The 22,226-nt window shown below is 44.0% G+C and overlaps 1 protein-coding gene across 6 annotated transcripts in view; it reads left to right on the forward strand.

Annotated features, from left to right (window-relative positions):
- Positions 1-22,226, forward strand: part of Palm2akap2 (PALM2 and AKAP2 fusion) — a 396,491-nt gene that overhangs the window by 367,579 nt on the left and 6,686 nt on the right. For 3 of the 6 annotated variants that reach the window (XM_090330409.1, XM_090330412.1, XM_090330414.1), the window contains 3 exons: positions 6,277-8,701; positions 17,299-17,477; positions 19,875-19,913. In XM_090330409.1, the coding sequence (XP_090186535.1) occupies positions 6,277-8,701; positions 17,299-17,477; positions 19,875-19,913 (2,643 nt within the window). The remainder of the gene's footprint in view (positions 1-6,276; positions 8,702-17,298; positions 17,478-19,874; positions 19,914-22,226) is intronic. The other 3 variants (XM_090330410.1, XM_090330413.1, XM_090330411.1) reach the window with 2 other exon arrangements.

The following is a 22,226-nucleotide window of genomic DNA, read 5'->3' on the forward strand; positions in this document are numbered from 1 at the left end:
CCAGCGGGACTTGGGGGAGGGGGTATGTGAGGGGTTCCTGTTAATATAACAGGCTGTAGTGTAGTGATACCTCAAAAGCTGATTGATGACTATCCTTCACAGGAGCGTGAGCTGAGACATAGTACACACACACACACACACACACACACACACACACACACACACTCACACTCACACATTCGCCACTCCTTCCTAATACAGGGATTCCCATAGTGCTTTTAGCTTTCTTCTGAGCTAAGCTAGAGGCTTAGCCCATTGCCTCTTGGTCTTTGGGCTATGAAGTGTAGACCTCCCCTGTTCATGTTGGGCTGTCATGGCTTCCTGTCTGTGGGAGAGACACCCAGGCATTGTTAACACTCACCCCTTCCAGGGGTCATAGCATTGACCGGAGCCTGCCTGGTTTAAATTTAGATAAGCCCAGGAAGGCTTGGGGTCTGAAGTCTGGCAGCCTGCCTGCCTTCATGGAGGGGGGTGGCTCTGGCTGAGGATGAGGGGGTGGGCGGTGGGGAGGGCAGTTGCCTTGTTTCCCACAGTCAACACAGACCCCTAGTTCTCCTTTCAGGAAGCAGCCATGCTGGGGGGAGGAAGAGGAAAGGCTGTCTAGACCTGGAATGTAGCCCAGATTATAGCCTCTTCCATGTGTCTTCCCCGCAGTCTCCTGACCATCCAGCAGAACCTAAAGGAAGATGCTGGGTGTTCTGTGACTTCAGGGGTGGGGGGACCTAGCTATCTAGAGCCCCAGCCCCTTCTCTAGTCTACCTTCTTGGGCAGGGGGTGTCCTAGGAATTGCCGCCCCCCCTGTTCAGGAACTGGGCCCAGCTTTCATACCCTTCAGCGTGCCTCACTTCATACAGTTGAGGCAACAAACTCTTTCTTCACCCAGCAGCCAACATAGCTACCTTCACCTTGGGCCGTGTGTGGTTTTCATGTGAGCTCTTGACTGGGGCGTGGCCATCACCTCTGAGCTCTGAGGACAGGCCAAGGTGTCAGGCTATGTGTGTGTGAGTTGAAGGCAGTATTGCAGGACCGTGCTTGGGCTCGTGCTGGAGAGTGAGTTCTCCAGACTCTCCAGGCGGTTGCTCTGTCTGGTTCCTCTGAATCTGAGGATGTGCAGCATCAGCTATGCCACATCAGCTGCAGTCAGGTTTGCAGTGCTTCCTCCCGTGGGCCCTGCGATGGAAGGAGAACCCTGGAGACAGCTATGCATGGCCAGAAAAAACAAGTTCTGTGCAGTATAGCTCTACCTACGAAACACCTTAATTACAAAAGGGAAGCAAAGTAAGAAGGGGAAGCAGTGATAAATCTTTGATTTTCCAACTCATGAGAAAGTGTTTTACAGCCATGCCTCTGTTCCTAGGCCAAGATTGAGTGTTCTTTTTTTTTTATGGATTTTAAAAATAAGTGGATTAAAGGTTCAGGTCACTTATTACCTGGGGAAAAGCCTTTCCAAATTTAAATGTCATGGCTTCAGTAGGAAGTAATCGGGGTTATTTGAAGCTGAAAAACCTGGCTGTGCAGTGCACTCTTGGTGCCGGAGTAATTTGGGTCACTCTGCATTTTAGGTTAGGAGCCCCAGAGGTTGTCATGGGCAGGAGGCTGTCACTGGGCCTCACATGCAGAAGGAGGAGGTGCTGTAAAATGAGCAGGCATTAGGAATGGGTAGGAACTTCAGCTTCCATTTGTTATTGAGGTGAAGAACACCACCTCCTGTCAGACTTGCCATTTAGGGAAATGCGCTTCCTTCAAGAGCACATTGATCAGCTGGGCACAAATCAGGACACCAATGTGATTTTGTTTTGTTTGTTTTTAGTGTAAACAAAACAGGGTTCTAGAATCTCACCTTGCTATTGACTGGTATTGGTAGTGAGAAGCAGGCCTTTCCTATACCAAGCCATAGGAATCTTCATATTTCATCTCTTGATAGGGAAGGTACAGAGCCCCCAGTTCTGTTCTGGGCCTCACCGCTATCTGCACAAGTCATATATTTAGCCCGGAGTTCCTGATAGGTAGATTGATCACAAAGGAAGAGGCAGACTGAGTCTGTAGGAGATCAGATGTCACATCGTCGACTTTTAAAAAGCAAATTCAAGTGTCATCTCACCTGTGGAGATTTATTTGAGAGAGTAAAATAATAATGATAAACCAAAATCCTGAAGCCCAAATATTCTTTCAGCCCATTCATTCTTCTCAAGGTGCTCCTGTCACTCTGCAAACCTCTTATAGTTGGGAATCCTTTTGGACAAAGAGGGACTTCTCTTTCACATTACATAGGGCTAGAAAGTAGCACAGTTCTTAATTTTAATCCCAATATTTGTCTAATCCCTTACTCTGAAGGTTTAAAAACTGCAGTAATATCCCTACCTGTGCCATATAATGGAGGGACCCTGATTTATTGTGGTTGCTTAGAATACACACGTGCATATACTGTAGAATGATTAGAAAGATTTCAGCAATTACATTGGGGCATGCACCTTGTACTGTCAGGAGAGGTTTGCTGCATTGCCTTGTTGGCTCAGACATTTATGTGGGTGGTTAAATCTTTCATACTCAGTGTGTCCCGCCTGTATTGGCTATGTGATGAGAGTCCCTGTTGGGGTATTTTTTGTTTGTGGTGCTGAGAATGAAATCTGGGATTTCTCATGTGGTAGGCAAATGCTATACACTAAACTCCACCCCAGGGGGAGGCTCTTGATTCGCCAACCCCAGGAATTAACTAATTAAGGGCATTTGATGAACTATTTGCTTTAGCAGCAAATAGGGTCCCTAGTCATGTGTAACTTCACCTAAAATTCACCTTCTTAAATGTTGCTATCATGGGGAAAGAGAGAAATGAGAGGTATCCAAGAAGCTGACTTTATGTCTTCTTGAGTTTTTTAATTTCTTTAATCTTTTCATGTTCTTTGCTTTTCTTCTTAAACATCAACTTAAATGTTATGTTCTGTTCTTTCCCCAAAAGAAATTCAAAGTAGTGGGCCAGGAGTTGGGCCTAGTGATAAGAGTGGTAGCTTAGCATGCACGAAGACCCAGGTTCGATTCCATGGTACCACATATATAGAAAAAAACTGGAAATAGTGCTGTGGCTCAACTGGTAGAGCTTTAGTCTTGAGAAAATCCAAGGACAGTGCTCAGGGCCAGAGTTCAAGGCCCAGGACTGGTCAAAAAAAAAAAAAAAAAGAAAGAAAGAAAGAAAGAAAAAGAAATTCAAAGTATTCCCAGAAAGAATTTAATGTTGGTTGTTTACAGCTCAGTGTAAAAGTGCTTAACAGAAATATACATTTGTATCAACCATTTTATAATTTACATTTTCTACATCATTTAAGTAAGAAAGAAGACCCTGGCTTCTTAAGCTGTACATTAACTTTTGCTCTGACATTTGTAACAATACATATAACATCATTGTCTGATGTTCCTATAGAGGTCCCAGAATTCTAAGGGTCTGGAAGCTTCTACTCCACCCTGCAAGTCCTTGGGAAATAGAACTGTTCATTCCCAAACCCTAGCCTGTCCTGTGCAAGCCTGGTGTGGGGAAGACCTCTAATCCACACATGTGAATACCCCCAAGCTCACCCAATTCTGTCACTCACTATTGCTAATTGACAAGGTGCTAATTTCACCCAAGAATACCCATTTCTCACTTCAAGTTTGCCCATCAGCAAAGCTTCAGGGGTCTGTAGGAGTTAACCGGGAATTGAAGCACTACAGAATACTATCTGTGGCGTGTGGGCTTTCTGATGACACCTTAGCTAACCACTCTCTGAGGACAAGTTTCTAGTTTAGTTGGCCGTCTGCCCGCCCCTAGAATATAATTTAAACTAATTTCAGAAACACATAGCTTCTATAGTCTGTCCAAATGTTTCCAAGAAAACTGTAGACACCCTAACTAGCTGTTAGCTATTCTGGACACCTGTGGCGGCCGGGCAGGTTCTCCTGTACTGTGCTATTAGGGCTCCATGTGGAGGGCTGGCCCAGGTAGGCAGATTATCCACAGATCCTCCCTCCCCCGAGAACCCGGGTTTTTCTTTGCACTGATTTTCTTTGATCCCACAGAACCCAATTTGGTGGGTTTGGGTTTGCTCTTCAGAGGTAGCAATAAGCATTGGTTGCTTTAAACCAGCCATGTAGGGACAGAAGGGATTCTCTACAAATTCTCTGGAGTCTGGCCTAGGCACTGCTGTCTATCATGGCTCTGCTTAATAAGCTTCTAGCATGTTTAATAAATGGATTGGCGAATAAATGAAGTACTTTACCTTCTAGCTTTATTTAGTATTACATTGCCCTCGTTTTGCTCTCCAACTGTTCTGGAGTGTGTGTGTGTGTGTGTGTGTGTGTGTGTGTGTGTGTGTGTGTATCATCACTGGAGATAGAACCCAGGCCTGCGCTCTGTCCTTTAGCCTAAATTGACAATTTACCACTTCAGCAACAGCTGCCCTGAGGGCTTTTGCTGGTTTAGTTGGAGTCGAAGAGTTGCCTAGCTGTCTTTGAACTGAGGTCTTCAGATCTCAGCCTCCTGAATAGATGTGAGTCACTGGAATCTGGCTACAAGAGGCCTTTAAAACACATTAACATGTGGTGAAATTCCCATGAGTTAATATTTTGGTAAAATCATGCTATTGCAGTAACAAAGCTGCTATCTCCGATCCGGTTGTAAATAATACCTTGTAGAGCTGCTATGTGAGCATCTATTCCTCCATCTCATCAGCCAGTTAATAGGAAAGATATAATTCCTACTCCTTCTCAGCCAATGAATAGCTAGAATAGTGTGTTGGCAGTTACTAAAGGTAGTATTGTGATTAGGAATAGGGTCAGGTAGTTTATGAATTGATGGATGTTTGGGTCTTGATGCATGTATCATTTTAAGAAGTCTATAATAGATCAAGAAATTGGAATAAATGTAACAGAGAAAAAGTCTAATTTAAAGCTAATTGTAAATTCAGTGTCAGTTTAGGATAATTATTTCTTTGCTGCTCTTGATGGATATAATTAGTGGGATTAGGCTTATGAAGAATGCTCATTTAATGGCTGTCATTACATGCTTGGGGTGTTGGTGGTTTGGTTGATAAATAAAGGATGTGAGTAAAGGCTTAGTTAGAATTACAAATACAGATAGTTTGACAATGAGAATAAATTTATTACTTTTGTTTGGAATTGCACCAAACTTTTGGCTCCTAGGACCAATGGATTACTGTTATCCTAATTTTTTAAAAGCCATATTTTAAAACATGGGACAGTCTCCAATTAATCACTAGAAAATGGGAAGAGGGGCTGTGGCTCAGGGGTAGGGCGGTAGTCTTGAGCTGAAGAGCTCAGTGACAGTGCCCATTCCTAGGGGTAAGGCACTAGCCTTGAGCTGAAGAGCTCATGGACCTCACCCAAGCCCAGAGGTCAAGCCCCATGACCTACATTTTAAAAAAGGGGGGAGGGGCAGGAGTTTGGCCTAGTGGAGAGTGCTTGCCTAGCCATTAAGACCTGGGTTTGATTCCTCAGTACCACATGCTTAGAAAAAGCCTGAAATAGCGCTGTGGCTTAAGCGGTAGAACTCTAGCCTTGAGCAAAAGCAGCTCAGGAACAGTGCACAGGCTCTGAGTTCAGGCACCAAGACTGGCAAAAAAAAAAAAAAAGTCAGGGCAGGCGCTGGTGGCACACTCATGTAACCCTAGCTACTCAGGAGACTGAGATCTGAGATCTAGGGATCATAGTTCAGAGCCAGCCCGGGCATGAAAGTCTATGAGACTCTTATTTCCACTTAACCACCAGAAAACCGGAGTTCTCTAGGTCAAGTGGTAAAGTGCTAACCTTAAGCTGAATAGTAGGGATGGTGCCTAGGTCCAGAGTGCAAGCCCCACAACGACCCCCCCCCCCCCCCGCCCCAGTATACTGAGCCTGGAATTCAAGCCCTAGTACCGTTGGGTGAGCGCACGTGTGCAGCGCGCGCGTGCACACACACACACACACACACACACACACTAAGAATGACTTTTTTTTTTTGGCCAATCCTGGGCTTGAACTCAGGCCTGAGCACTGTCTTTGGATCTTCTCAAGGCTAGAGCTCTACCACTTGAAAAACCACTTTTCTATGTAGGTGATACTGATGAATTGAACCCAGGTCTTCATGCCTGCCAGGCAAGCACTCTCCCACTAGGCCAAACTCCTGGCCCATTGAATGACCTTTTTTTTGTCTCCAGATTTTCTTCCTGTTAGTTGTGAGTGAATTTCTCAGTGTCGACCTCCATGAGAGATGTACCATGTAACCTGGCTTTTGTTTTCTCTTTACTCCAGAAGCCTCCCCAGCTTTCCGAGGATGATATCCAGCTAAAGAACCTGAGAGACAACTGCAGTGCCCAGTACCTGGCACCCGCCACCAGCTCTCCTCCTCCAGATCACAGAAACATGGAAATTGAGGTGTCTGTTACAGAATGTAAAAGTGTTTCTGGAGTCGCCTCTACCCCCCATTCCACAGACCGCTCCTCTCCTTTCTATTCACCCTCACACAATGGCCTCATCCTGGATCACCATGAGTCCCTGGAGAATGATGTGGCCAAAGAGATCCAATATCTAGATGAGGTGCTGGAGGCCAACTGCTGTGATTCTGCAGTGGATGGAACTTACAACGGAACCTCTTCCCCAGAGCCTGGTGCATTGATCCTAGTGGGCAGCCTAGACCCTCCTGCTCACGGAGCTACCCAGCCCGAGCCCACAGAGGGAGCGACTGGCAAGCCAGCTCCTCCTCACATTGAGCTCAGTAGAAGCCCTTCAGACACCATGGCAGAGGCTGAACAAGCAAATGGTCACACACCAGACCAATCCCAGGATGTGCTGGGCAACAATCTGCAGGCCCCTGCCAGCCCCTGCTCTTCTACCAGCTCCCGCTGCTCCTCCCGAGATGGGGAGCTCACACTCACCACGCTGAAGAAGGAGGCTAAGTTTGAGCTGCGTGCTTTCCACGAGGACAAGAAACCCTCCAAGCTCTTTGAGGAAGATGAGCATGAGAAGGAGCAGTTCTGTGTCCGGAAAGTCAGACCCTCGGAGGAGATGCTGGAGCTAGAGAAGGAGCGGAGAGAGCTCATCCGGAGCCAGGCTGTGAAGAAGAACCCTGGCATTGCTGCAAAATGGTGGAATCCTCCCCAGGAAAAAACCCTCGAGGAACAGCTGGACGAGGAACATCTGGAGTCACACAAAAAGTACAAGGAGCGCAAGGAGAAGAGGGCACAGCAGGAGCAGCTGCAGCTACAGCAGCAGTTGCAACAGCAGCAATTGCAGCAGCAGCAGCAGCTGTTGCAGCTGTGTGCAACCCCTGCTTCCTCTCCTGACAGTCCAGGTGGGACTGAAAACCCAAAGGAGGCCATTGTCACAGAGCAGATAGATTTCTCTGCAGCGCGCAAACAGTTCCAGCAGATGGATAATTCTAGGCAGACAGTGGCCAAGGGCCAAAGCACACCCAGGCTGTTCTCTATCAAGCCTTTCTATAAGCCTTTGGGATCCATCCATTCAGACAAGCCACCCACTATCCTTCGGCCGGCTTCTATGGTGGGAGCTCTGGAAGACAATGGCACATCAAAGGGACAGAAAGCACCCTGTGCGCTTTCTGAGAGCCAGGCAACAGGAGGAGGCCCAAGCAGCACAGCCCCTCCGGGAAAGGAAGGACTACACAGTGAGCCCTCCAAACGAGGGCCCTTAGCCAAACTGTGGACAGAAGATGGAGAGTTCACAAGCGCCCGGGCCATCCTCACCGTGGTCAAGGATGATGAGCATGGGATCTTGGATCAGTTTTCAAGATCCGTCAATGTCTCTTTGACCCAAGAAGAGCTCGACTCAGGTTTGGATGAGTTATCGGTCAGATCCCAGGATACCACTGTGCTGGAGAGCCTGTCTAATGACTTTAGCATGGACAACATTAGTGACAGCGGGGCCTCCAATGAGACGCCCAACGCCCTCCAGGAAAACTCACTGGCCGACTTCTCTCTGCCTCAGACTCCACAGACAGACAACCCCTCAGAAAGCCGAGAAGGGGTCTCCAAATCCTTCAGTGACCATGGTTTCTATTCTCCTTCCTCCACACTGGCAGAATCTCCATCCGTTGACGACCCCTTAGAATATCATGCTGGGCTCCTAGTACAAAATGCCATTCAACAAGCCATAGCTGAGCAAGGAGACAAGGCTGGGTCCCAAATCAACAAGGAGGAGGAGGCCAAATCCCTGGGACATGGAGCTACTCTAGAGGAAGCTGAAACCAGGGCTTCTGGATCTGAAAAGCCTCGAGGCATGTTTGCCCCACCTCAGGTGTCCTCTCCTGTTCAAGAGAAAAGGGATGTCAAACCAAAGACCCTGCCTGCCGAAGACAGGGCGCTCAGGGAAAGGGTGTCCTGCCAGTCTCCTGTGGCTGTGCAGCTCAGTGGCCCAGTCAGCATGGAGGAGACCAGGCCTCCAGAAGGAGGCTACTTCAGCAAGTACTCGGAGGCAGCTGAGCTGAGAAGCACAGCTTCCCTCCTGGCTACTCAAGAATCCGACGTGATGGTTGGGCCTTTCAAGTTGAGGTCAAGGAAACAACGGACTTTGTCCATGATTGAAGAAGAGATCCGAGCAGCCCAGGAAAGGGAAGAAGAGCTAAAGCGGCAGAGACAGGTCTTACAGAGCACACCGAGTCCCAGGGCCAAGAACGCTCCATCGCTCCCCTCCAGAGCCCTGTGCTACAAAACCGCCCCAGGTAAGTGAAGTCTGCGTCCAGAACACAGGAATTGGAAATGTGATTCGGATGGATAGGGTTGTGCGTGTAGCCTTCATTCTGTATATGGCAGGGATGCTGGCAGGAAGATTTCAGGAGGGGTGGGAGCCTGTATAGGGTTTGGTTTCCCTACCGATGCAGGAATGCTGCTCACCGCATATTGATCTGCATTATCTTGGTTACTTAAAAACTTGTTCTCTGTCCTATTTTTTATTTTGGGGGAGGTGGTATGGGCAGTGCCAGTGTGGTTACTACAGTCAATACAGTTATATTGATGTGCATATACCTTATTTCTTATCTCTAGGGCCTTTTAAGAAAACAACCATGGCTTTGCATAATTCACAAAATGGATAGATAGAAAGTGAATGTAAAAGGACATTCTCTTCTTATCCATGTCTGGACACTTGTATTGTTCAGGTAACCTCCAAGTTCATGATCAAGGAGGAAGTGGACACATTATTCTGAGCAGCCAAACTGAACAATTCATGGCCAGGATCAGAATGGCTGGCTCCAATTTTGGTTTTGTGAATGAAATATAATGCTAATTCCCTCCTGCACTGCTTCCCATTTCCTGCTAGAAGGAGTGACTCAGCTGGATGATGTGTTATTAGATGAAAAATACAGTTTCTAACTCCTCTGGTAGAAATCATACTGGTCATATGCTAGAATCCTAAAAACCTTAAGGCAAATAATATCTAGTGAGGGAGAAGAGATACATCAATTCTCCCCATTAATACATAAACACCATTCCCTGGGTGTTGAAAAGATACTTGTTTTGGAAATGGTACTGTGGTTCAAGGGACAGGGGCAGTAGCTTTGAGCTGAAGAGCTCAGGGACAATACCCAGGCCCAGAGTTCAAGCCCCATGACCTACCCATCCTCCACCTCCCCCCCAAAAGAAAAGGAAAAGAAGATACTTAAAAAAAAAATAACATTCTCAGGCAACTCTAGTTGCTAGGCAAGTACTCTATTACTTGAGCCTACTCCTTTTGCTTTTAGTTTGTTTTTCCAATAGGGTCTTGCGCTAACTTTGCTAAGGCTAGTTTCTGACCAAGATGTTTCTTTTCTTTTATTTGGCCAGTCCAGGGGCTTGAACTCAGGGCCTTAGTACTGCCTTGGGCATTCTCAGGGCTAGCACTCTACCACTTGAGCCACAGTACTTCTTCTGGCTTTTTCTATGCATGTGGTAACAGAGAACTCAAACCCTGTTCTTTGTGCATGCTAGACAAGCACTCTACCACTAGGCCAAACTCCCTGCTCCTGAAGGTATTTATTTTTTGTTTGTTTTTTGTGTGTGTTTGTTTTCTACCTGTCTTCCAAGTGGTTTGGATTACAACCATATATTATCATGTCTGGCCTTGGATTTTCAAGGAACCATTTATTTGGAAAATTTACCTTTCTCATTCTTGCTTCATTTCATTTCAGTAGAATTTGAGTGACATTCATACAAAACATACAATTTCTTCTCTCAGAGAAGACCAGTGGAGGTGAAAAAGAAGAGATTTAAATGTCATTGAAGTTGACGATTTGGACAAAAAAGGCTATGTAAATCACCTTCAGGGTTTTAAACATTCAACTTCGTAGCAGAGGAAGCAGTGAGAGCTTTCTGGGGGTAAATTACCTCCACACAGCTGAACTGGCTTGCCTTCTCGAATTGTTGGATGAAAAATCTTGCTTGAATGGGAATCTTCCACAGTCTAGGTTGAGCTTTCCAGTGTGTAAGTACTTCTGAAGGTTTGCTGCCGTCTTGATAGGATACGGTTACTCCTCGGTGTGTCGGTGTGCGACCTCTGCTTGTTACTTAGAAGTAGAGCAGGATGGAGAAACTTTGGCAGGTGTACCAATCAGCCTGGTTGGAAGCTGCTGAGGCCAGGTGTAAGTTCAGGCCTTCCTGATTTTAGAGCCGCCCACAGAATGTCTACACTATTACTTTGGGAGAATAATGCAGTGTAGATACTATTTAACATAACTGGAAGGTCCTTCTGGGCCAGCACACTGTCATCACATTAAATTTTGACTGTGAAACTTAGGTGCTATCCAAATAAATAGGAGAAAACGTTCATGTCCACTCATGTCAGGTTTAACTGCCAAGTAAGTTATGGACAAGCTTGAGTTTTGTTGTTGTTATTCCGGAGCTTTTTTGGATTTCGGGATTCTACTTGAAGGAATGTATGTCTGTAATATTATTCTCTTTTCAGGCAATTAACACTACAGTCCAGAGGGATTCATTAAGGTGCCCCAGATCACTCAAAGCCGGAAGTGCAGCTTCTGGTTTCAAACCCAGGCTTCTGTTCTTTCTCCCAGCCTTTCTTGTGATTCTTTTCCACATAGGGTGTCTCCATCCTATAGTGAACTCCTTTTTCCTCAAATCTCCCAGTCTCATCCCCCCACCTGTGTTTTCTGGGCTTTTTCTGACCCTCTCTTAGAACCATTGTAAATGCCAGAATCTTCCGTTTGTAACATTCTGAGTGCATGAGCTTGACTCACAGAGACCTAAAGTCATTCCTTAGTGTTTTAGAACTGAAACTAATGCCCCACTGGTAAATAGGCTGGTATGTCCAAAGATGTAGGCAGATAAAGGAATTGGACAATGCTTGTCTGGTGTCCATCCTGGCTGACCTTGTGAGTTCTTTTAGAAGTTCTATTCCCAGGAAGAAACTCAGCCATTCACTCCAGAAAGTCTCATTCATTCTCTGAAATCTCTGGAAGAAGTGAATACACAAGCAAGGAATTTTCTTAATTTGTGTCTGAGTAGAGATGAATGTTCACTTCATTAGCTGAATATAAACATCGTGGGGTCAGATCAACTAAATTAGTTAACTGGTGGTCCTTGAGTGTTATGATTGCTTTCTTTCATTCTTTTTTTCCTTTCTGAGCTTTCAAATATGTTCCTTTAAAATATGTATATAATATTAGGAGAAGAATTGGTACCAAAAGCCTACATTAAAGTGTGTTTGGCAGAAGGTAAACACTTACCATGAAAACAGGACTCCTCAAACTCCAGAATTCATGGTTTATTTTGGACTTAATTCTGAAGGCTTAGGAAGAGCAGAAGCCATGGTTTGACTTAGCAGCTTCATCCCTGAGAATATATAGATTTCCAGGAGTTCTTGTATCAAGCATACAGTCATGACTTTTGGTCCAGTATGACTTTGGAAAAGGCAAATAGATCATATCCCATTCATTTGCTTCCTTTCTGTATGAACAGATTTTAGTGTAACAGCTACTTGTGCCAGCTCTTCCCTCTTCCAGGAGATCTGGGCTGGCTCCTGGTGTTTTTCATCTCTCCCTGGGGGCATTCATGAGTTTCTTGTTGCTTAGTCCCGTATTACTTACTGTGGGCTCCATGTTAGTGAAACAGACTCCAAGGAATCAGACTCAGCCACCTACAAAGATAAAACATAATTTTGAGCCCACAAAGAGGAAGTGAATGAAAGGGCCTAATTCTTATAAGATCCCCAGTAAGAACTATGAACCAATTAAATGCTTGGCATGGGGATATACCCTATGGTAGTGGTGCCAGCGCAGGATCTTGACTGAATCTTTTACTAGCAGTTGTTAATTGTTGTGGATTTCCCAAGGAGATTGGAATTTCAGATCCACATCATCTCTGTGATTAAGCCTGTATTTGGAGAAGTGGATGGAACACTTGAGAAGCAGAAAATCAGAGGAGAAAGTAAGGCAGCCTGAAAGAATCCATTTGTAGTTCTTGTAATGATTTTATTTCTCATGACTTTGAAGGGAAATTTAAAGGTTTCCCTAATCTGGTATGCAGCTAACATCACATATTATCAGTTGTTCTTTTATTTCTCACTGCCAAATAAGTATGATAGTTACCTCTTTGCCTTTATTGAAAAGTAAATTTCTGACTCTGGCTGCTTTGCTAGCGGTGTAAGTGGCTTACTTCTCACTCCCTAATACGCCTCAATTCTATCATCAATAAATTGCAAATAAAATAATATTTACTTCACAAAAAGGTGAAGACAATCTCTGGAACATAAAAAGGTTCCCAATAAGTGTTACTACAGTTACTGTAAGATTTTTCTAAAAAGGCCCAAGAACACTTTAGCAAATCTACTTTAAGAGGTGCACTTAAGTGGTTGTGAACTTGGAATAAGGAATCGAACACACATTAGACAATTGCCTCTGTTCCTATCTGAGAGTTTCTTTAGAACTAAAGTTTCTCTTAAACAACTGAGTTCAGGAATGCATTTTCAGTAGTCAGCTTTGTAATTTTTAATTTTATTATTGGTGGTACAGAGGTTTTAAACAAGACTCTACACTTCCTAGGTAGGTGCTCCAACATTTAAGCCAGAACAAATTAAGCACATCATTTACTAGATTAGTGACAATAAAACCGTGTTACTATAACATTTCCACCTCCACCCAAGCTATACTTCCACAACTAAGTCAGCCATATTGCCAGAAGTCAGTTTAATAAAAACGGTTTTGATAGAGAATTTACTAATCATTAAGACTTTCATTTTTACTATTTGTTCAGTGCTGATTTTTGTTCTTTCTTACTGTTCTTTTGTAGTACTGGGAGTTGAGCCAAGGGCATTGTGCATGCTAGACAAGAACTCTGCCACTGAGCTATAGCCTCAGCCCCATTTGCTAAAGCAAGTGCTCTGAATAACTTTGATTTCAAACTATGCTTCCCCCTTCTAGGTTCTGATCATCCCCAGTTGTATTCATAAGGTAGATCCAATATCAGCAACTCAGCAATCCCCACCCCCACTGCCACCTCCACCCCGGCTTACCTTGGAAGCAGTCACTTTGCCCTAAGATCTACCTTACCATGTTAAGGACATTTCTCAGTTCTGAGCAAAGTTTAGGATCTGATGACTCATATTATTATATTCTCCCACTCTGGGGCCTTCAAAGGAGGGATGAACGAATAAGGCACCAGCTCGTGGGCACAGATGGAACTGCACCCGCCCATGTGCTCTGGGGCCATTGGCAAGCAGGGCACTGCTCCCTTTCACTGAGTGGAGAGGAAATTATAAAATCCAAGTCTGACCTCTGTGTGTTCTTTGCGGGGACGTGTGAGTGAGTCACTTCAGATGTTTGCAAGCCCACTCCAATGCTCTGTGAAGAAAGGAGGTACTTGAAAAAGAGCCCTGGGCCAAAGCATGTTATCTGGTGGGTGGTTTTTTGTTCAATTCAGTTTCGATTTTTAAGTAAGAGTGGGCGATGGCTTTTTCTCTTTTGAGAAATTGAGAGACAAAGGATCTTTGAGTTTAGATCTTTGCCTCCCTGTACATGGACAGTCATAATCACAACTAATAAAGCTTGATCACAATTAAATTAAAAAAGTTGGCATTTATAGTCTTGTTGTTGTTTTAGTTTTAAGTTCAATTTGTTGGTATGGCAGGAGAGGAGTGTTTTGTCTTATAACCTACCCTCTTCTCTCTGTTTCCTTGGGTGGGAGAAATTGTAGGTTCTTCTCTGCCCCCTGTCAGCAGAGCCTGCCACAAAAGCCCAGGGGAAGTCCATCTTGTTTGGAAACTCTTGAAGGGCAGCCAAGCATGGCTTGCCTTCTCTGGATGAAAATGCGGTTAACTATTTCTGATAAGTCAACAGGAAACACAAATTCATGCTTCCCAGTTTTCTTTTCTGCTCATGTTGAGAGATACCCTCTGCTAATCTGGAGTGAAATTCTGCCACTCTTTCTTGCTTATGAATTGGCCTCAGAGTACCACTGTGGAAGAGAACAACAGAGTTTATAGAATTTCTGAACTCTGTGGGTGTGCACTGCCTGCAAAGATAGAAAGATCTGAGGATTTGTAGAGCCGATAAAGCTTGAAGCAAGGACAAATTATATTTTTTAAAGTGTTTTATTTTAAGTAGTTGTGCAAAGGGATTTCAATTAAACACATTAATTTCTAAGTACAATGCATCTTGATCAGTGTTACCCCTTCCATTATTTTTCCTCATCTCTCTCAACCTGGATCAACAGATTTTACATATTTGTGTGTTTGTTTATTTACATATTTATTTACTTGTTTATTTTTGTGCCAATCCTGAGGCTTGAACTCAGGGCTTGGGTACTGTCCCTTCGCTTTTTCACTTTAGACTGGGGCTCTGGTTTCCTTCCCACACCCTTATTCCACCTTAGCGCAAGGCTAATGCTCTATCACTTTGAGCCTCAACTCTACTTCTGGTTTTCTGGTGGTTAATTGGAGAAAACAGTCTCACAAACACTCCTTCCCTTCCTGGCTTTGAATGGTGATCCTCGGAGTTCAGCCTCCTGAGTAGCTAGGATCACAGGCATGAGCCACTAGCGCCTTTTATGTCAAAGAATTTTAAGGAGCCTGAGGAGGTTGTTACACAGGCGACTCCTTCTCAGACCTGTACAGTGGCCCCAGCAGTGATGGCATCTATAATGTGGTCTCCTGTAGTAGGAGTTCCAGAAGTTTCTCACTGTTGTACATGAGAGTCACAAGAACATCTGTTGCAAACTCAGGCTTCTGACGAAGGTGTTGGGTGTGGAGTACTCCCTCTTCTGCTGCTGCTGCTTCTTCTCCTTCTCCTTCTCCTTCTTCTCCTTCTCCTTCTTCCTTCTTCCTTCCTCTTCTTTTAAATAGTCCATGTGATTGCCACAATGGCACATAGAATCCTAGTACATGGGTTTGAATCATACCATGGGGAAATGTTTGGAGATCCTAGGGCCCAGCCAAGATAGTTTCCTGGAATACTGACTCCAAACAGAGATTGAAGATGAGGCAAAGGACTTCCTTTATCTGAGGCACTGTCAATAGGCGCACCCCCCCTCCCCCCCGGGCCACCAAGCTATGACAAGGGTTTTATCACAGGAGCCCTCTCCAAGAGACTTCCATCTGCCTACTTCTGTGATGGCAGCTGTCCAGATCTGCCAAACCTTCCTTGCTTCCTGTGACCTCTAGTGGCTGTCACTGGTAATGCTTGCCATATGAGGTAGACTTTCGTCAGACTAAAAAGAAACAAGCATCTTAATAAAATAAATGGTTGACCAGTTCTCCTTTAGGAACCTTTTGCTGTCCTTACATCCTGTCATACAATTTGGCCATAATCAGCACTGCGTTTGGGTTGCCAGGCTTCGGTCCAATGGGACTCCAGTGAAGTTGGCACCTGAGCCTCAGTGTTATCCCTGGATGTCAGTGCCATCCAACCCTACTGCAGGTTGTAAGGGATAAGTGACCTGAGGCTATGAAGGAAATGCTGTGTTGATGCAAAGTGGTGGTTACAGATCTGTAGTCAAATGAACTAAAGGAATTCAGAGAGAGTTTGTGTCATCAGATGATTTCCCAGTCTAATTGAGAAGACAGATGGTTCCCATTGACCAGATAGGATACTAGTCTATGTGTGAAACGGCTTTCACAGAACTGCCAGGAAACCACTGGTGCCACTGGGTCCACACTGGGGTGCACAGTGTGAAAAGCTGGAGCTCGAGGCAGTCTAGACATTTCATGTGGGAAGAACGTCTGTAGGAGATGACCCGGACATTGGCGAGATGAACTGAAAACTGACGATAGTCAACCTGGCAAATTAGCATCTGCTTCTGTTAGTTGCCAGATCACAAAAAATGTTTTACAAAATACCCACCAAGTTGTTTATGCTTACTTTATGGTCATGTGAGTCTTTGAGATGTCAGTGAAATAGTTCCTAGGTTCATGGAATGCTTTCTGTCCTAAATATTAATGATTTAATTTATTTTTGGTGCCGGTCCTGAGGCTTGAACTGAAACCCGGGTATACTATTCCTGAGCTTCCTTTTGCTCAAGGCTAGTTCTCTACCACTTGTTTGTGTCACAGTGCTACTTCCAGCTTTTCTGAGTTTTTTGGACATAAGAATCTCACAGACTTTCCTGCCCCACCTAGCTTCGAACCTCAGTCTCCACCTCCTGAGTTTTCTAAATTATTCATGAAATGGTGATTGTGAAATTGAGGACCCTGTTCTGTCTGTGACAGAACACCCTTCTGGGTGTCTGCTGACATGGGAGGGCAGACCTCGTCCCCATTTTTATTTTTATTTTTTGACAGTTCGTAGTCTATGCAGAAAGCCTGGCAGATAAGCTGACAACTGGCTACTTTTGACATAGAGGCAGGAAACCAGGACACCTGGGTCTTATTCCTCCTGCCTCTCCCAACCTCAGCATTGCCTTTTCCTTGCTTACTTTTAGGTTTCCTCATCTGTAAATCATGGTCCCCTAGGGCTCAAAGGCACCATCTCCTCTGACAATCTAATACTGTGTTGTGCGGCAGAAATCAAATATTCATGCTAAGTTCCTTTTAGGCCTAGTTGAGCTAACTGATGTGTTTGGCCTGGCATCCTTAAAGTCTTTTTGGATTAATGGATTGATTTACAGCTGCTGTCTTTTAAATGCTTTGTTCTCTATAATGAAATGGCCTACTTTTAACCACCGTTCTGATGCCACCGTGTCCCAGTTGTGTGTGTGTGTGTGTGTGTGTGTGTGTGTGTGTGTGTGTGTGTGTGCACGTGCATGTGCTCATGCGCGTGCGCTTGTGTGCATGCGTGTTTTTCTGAAAGCAGTGAGAAGATAAGCTTAGAAAGGGTATTCTCTTCGTGTTTTGTTTCAGGGAAAATAGAGAAAGTCAAACCTCCTCCATCCCCCACCACTGAAGGTCCCAGCTTGCAGCCTGACTTAGCTTCCGAAGAGGCTGCCGGAGCCCAGAGGCCTAAGAACCTGATGCAGACCCTCATGGAAGACTATGAGACACACAGATCTAAAAGGCGCGAGAGAATGGATGATAGTAGTGTAAGTTTTCCCTCCTTCCCTTTCACTTCTCAGAGGGTGACTGTCAGTGCATTGAACAGTCTTCCAGTTTAGGCGTGGATGTATATACAGTTACCTGATTTGCATGCATCGTGGTTCTAAAATCAGTTTCTGTGTGGTTTAATATGCCTGGAGTTGGATTTGGGGGTTTGCTTCCTATCTGAAAAATATCTGTGATCAAGAAGTAGATCTTTTTGTTGGCAAGTCCAGCTCAGGCTCACTGCAAGATAGGTACAGTAGACGTTGGATGTGAAGGGGGTGACGCGAGGGCCTCACAGGGAGGGAAGAAGAATGTAAGCACTCCGGAACCATCCCCAATGTTTCTTATCGGCATTGATTGTATCCATGATACATATTAGCATAGGAAATGCTGTTCCTTCGAAATCTCTTCTGGATAATCCTTATGTGCTGCCCATGTGCAGTTTGGTGGGAAAAAGCTACCTTAAATGACAATTAAAAATCACCCAACTAACCCCACTACCCTCAACTCTGAGAACTTGGCACGTGGGATCTACATACGCTATGAAGGAAGCCACCTGCCTCTCTAGTTTTTTGTCTAGAATGAGACTGAAGAGCTAGCTGTTCCTCAGTGTCCATAGAGCCTTGGGTCATCAAGGGTGTCATACCAGCTCTACTTCCCTAGCATTCATCAAGGCCATCACGCCTACCCCACAATTACAGCCAGGTTTGATGAACTACCCTTTTTATCTAGGTCACTTCTAGTTTTTTTTTTTTTTTTTTTTTTTTGCCTTTTGTCCCAGCATCATGAATACCATCCCATCCCCTTTTATTTTTTGAAGTAGCCTGGTTTAAGTGATAAATTATGCAGTCACCTTAAACGTTGGGGTCCACTTGATGGAAGCCCATGCGAATTTACTGCCTTTCATATCCCAAGTGAAAAGGATTTCTGGAGTTGAAGTCAGATCCTGAAAGTCTCTTTAAAAGTGGAAGGAAGAAGGAAGAATGGAAGGCAGGCAGGCAGGCTGGCTGGCTGGCTTTTCCTCTGTTGACCCCAAACTGCAGGGAACACTGGCTTAGCTCCCTGGAGGATGGAAGAGTGCCGGCTGCAGCAGACATTTCACTAGTGGGTGCCACAGCCCCTCCCTGAGCCTGTTAGGCATGTTTTTGTCTACTAGGTCACTTTAGCCAGCTCTTCTTTGTAGCCCTGGTTTAGGTTTAGAGTTTGCCTCGAGGTTATCTTTGGTCTGGCCCTTTTTTTGAGGGTAAGATGATAATGTATTGTTTCTTTTCTGCCCACGCTTCCAAACCATATATCAGCAGCTTTGTTAGATGTCACCCCACAGGCACAGAGGCATTTCACAGTGACCTATGCACTTGTTTTCTAAATATTCTGCAGATGTCCTACTTTTTGTGTAGGGGTGCAAATACTAGAACAACAACAAAAAATAACTGCATATGGAAGGGAATCACCACCTTTCTCCTGTGAGGTGGTCTCCTGCCTCAGGCCTTATAGTTTTGTTGACAGGAGGAACAGGGAGCTGGGTTTCAGCCATACTCATCCCTTTAGTCTGGGGTGTTTGCAAAATGTTTGCACTGAACCCCCAGCCATAACAGTGCCCTCTTACCTTGGTTCCTCTTAGCAGCAGATGTTATCTTAAGTGGAAGTGCTTCTTCTCTGGGTCTGATGTCATCTGGGATTAGAGTTTGCTAAGAGGCTTGGAGAAGACGTGGCCAATTCAGTACACACGTTTGGAATACTGACAACGAACTCTTTGGATTGCTTTTCCCAAAGGCACCAAGAAGTCCTTTAGGAAACTGACCTGTGGGTGCTTTATGAGCTATATGACTGCATTTAAGCACAGTGTGATTCTTCTCTAGGTTCTGGTTAGTGGAGTTATATGGTCTTTCTAGATAGACCCATCTTAAGAGAATCTACTTCCAGAAACTTTGCCCTAAAACTCTTGCCTATGATTAAGGTCCTCTTTTAATAGTATAGCAGGCTATAAGATTGCTTTACAGTTCAGAGAAGCTTAAAGGAAGAGTGAAGGCCATTTGGCTATAGTCTAATCAAATCCAAAATGGCCGTCAAGGACCTGGCTGACAGGCAGCTGGCTATCCTCAGATGGGAGGGAATCTTGTTAATTCAATGGACAACATTCAATGAAAGCCAATGGCTGAATTAACAAGGTCTAGCGTATCTGATATTTTTATTAATGCACAATAGGGTATCTACTTGTTTCAAGAGATACAGACTGTTAAATAAATGAATATCAGATGATGCAAGTCCTAGGTGGTATGTTAACAGTCTCCGGAAGTTATTCCCTCTCCATCTGCTCCTGGCTGGGTGCAGATTCCCAGCTGGGGGCATTCTGTGAGTCTCTGCTGTGCACTAACCCTGGTCTTTTCCCTCTCTGCCAGTACACCTCTAAGTTACTGTCTTGCAAGGTGACTTCCGAGGTACCTTTTCAACTTGTTTATCTTGGTCTTATTGCATGCTTGACCCAGGTGCATGCTTTTGTGGTTTGCCATTTCCTGTTATGTTCAATGAGAATGACAAGAAAAGCGGCCTGTCTCCATATGTTCTTCCTCCTGCCTTTCTGAATTGGGGGACCGCCTCAAAACACCATGGTCCACACAGCAAGGATGCACCATGCCGTTGTTTGCTGTGCTGTGGCTGGCTTCAAAAGACCTTGTTGCCCATCCGTGGAAGATCCTTGAACTAGAGGGCACAACTGATGGGCTGTTGGGATTCTTTCCATTTCTTTAGGCATTAATAGCAAACATGCTTGGGTCAGATTAGAAAACAATTGCAGCTCATGGAGGACGGGCTGTTGGTTCTGACCAATTTGTTATGATGACACAAACCCAGAACATTCCATCTCATGGATTTAAGATGAGTTATTACATATGAAAACTATCTCAGTTCTTCCTGCCAATCTTGAAACCCATAGATGGCTTTTGAGTGTGTGTATATGTATGTCAGACATGTGTCTGGGTTTGTTTTTTTTCAATCTTAAATATTAGCCTTCCTCCATGGTCTCCTTTCACCTACAATTTCCTTTTTGCCCAGATTTCACAAATATTTGTGCTGCAAAAAAGCACAGTATTTCTCTCTTTAATTTTTTCTTTTCTTTTTCCATCTTTTCTCACTGTGAGAAACACTATTCTTCATGTTTATTTCTGTAGTTTTTTTTTTCTTTTTTATTACTATTTGTTTTTTGTTTGGTTTGGTTTTGTCCATTGTGGAGGTGAACTCAGGACCTGGCTGTTGTCTTTGAGCTTTTTCTACTCAAGACTGGTGCTCTACCACAGTGAGCCACAGCTCCTTCCTTCTTTTTATTTCGAAAGAATTGCTTCCAGTCTATAGGTATATAGAGATAATCACATGTTTGTTCACTCAGTTCACAATTTATTGAAGCCCAGCTAAAAGTCAGATACACATGTCACATTCCCAAAAGATCACATTCATCAAAACAAATCTTAATTTCCTGATACAGAGCCAGCATTCCAATAAAAGAGCACAATAAGATGATGAACCCTGTCTTATTGTCTTTGTCTATTTGCTCAATATTTTTAAAGTTAATTAATGTCACAAATATAATATCCAGTTAATATCCAGTTTCCATTTTTCTGGGGTTTTTTTGCCATACGTTCCTCTTTTTTTGGTGTGTACTTCCATGCATGTCTTTCTAATATGTGTATATGTATTGTATGCTCTATATACTGCATATATGTGTACAATAGCTTTCATTTTTGCATGTTGTAGAATTTCCTATAAATGGTAAGTCATATTGTAATGTAGATTCTGTCTATATTATCTATAGATGTGTTTTTGCTATTCCTTATACCTCTGGCATTTGCTCTGAAGGCTGTGTGATATTCCATTGAATGAGTATGTAACTATTCACTCTTGTTGATGGACATATAGATTGAATTGATCCTACTTTTTTTTTTTTTTTTTTTTTGCCAGTCCTGGGCTTGAGCTCAGAGTCTGAGCACTGTCCTTGGACTTTCTCAAGGCTCTAGTTCTACCACTTGAGCCTCATGACCACTTCTGGCTTTTTTTTCCCCTATGTATGTGGTACCAAGGAATTGAACCGGGTCTTTGTGCATGCTAGGCAAACACTCTGCCACTAAGCCAAACTCCCGACCCACTCCTACTTTTTTTTTTTGTCATCTTTATTGAGGATACTGTTTGTAATTACAGTACTTCAATGAATTAAAAAAAATTCTCTTATGGTGCTAAAGATCAAACTCAGGGCCCTGCATGCTAAGAAAGTACTTTAACTCTAAACTACATCCCTAGCCTTCATTAATAATATTATACATGTTCCTTTATGCGTTTATGGAATGCTTTCTCTACCTAGGCATTGACTGGAATCTGTTGATTAAATGGTACAATTATTCTTTACATTAGCTATATGCATCACTTTTATATATAAATATGATAAATATATTTTAAGTGTATTTGTATATATGTAATTACAAAATAGCATTTGATTATAGATTTGAGCTGTTATTTCTAGTAACTTTTATTCAGGGATGTAAAACAAATATTGAGAATATCAGTCCATTCACTTTCATCGTTGTCTAATAGTGGTTCTTCCCAGGAGTACAGCAGTTTAAGAATTAAGACCTATTCTCCTATCCCGATTGGGTCCAAGAATAGTATGGCAAATCTGGTGAAGTATATTCAAGAAGTTAGAACTGGCCAAGCGCAGCGGCTCACTCCTGTAATCCTAGCTACTCAGGAGGCTGAAATCCGAGGAT

The sequence above is a fragment of the Megascapheus bottae genome, chromosome 3, assembly GCF_031878675.1.
Source record: "Megascapheus bottae isolate mThoBot1 chromosome 3, mThoBot2.hap1, whole genome shotgun sequence".
Lineage (NCBI taxonomy): Eukaryota > Metazoa > Chordata > Mammalia > Rodentia > Geomyidae > Megascapheus > Megascapheus bottae.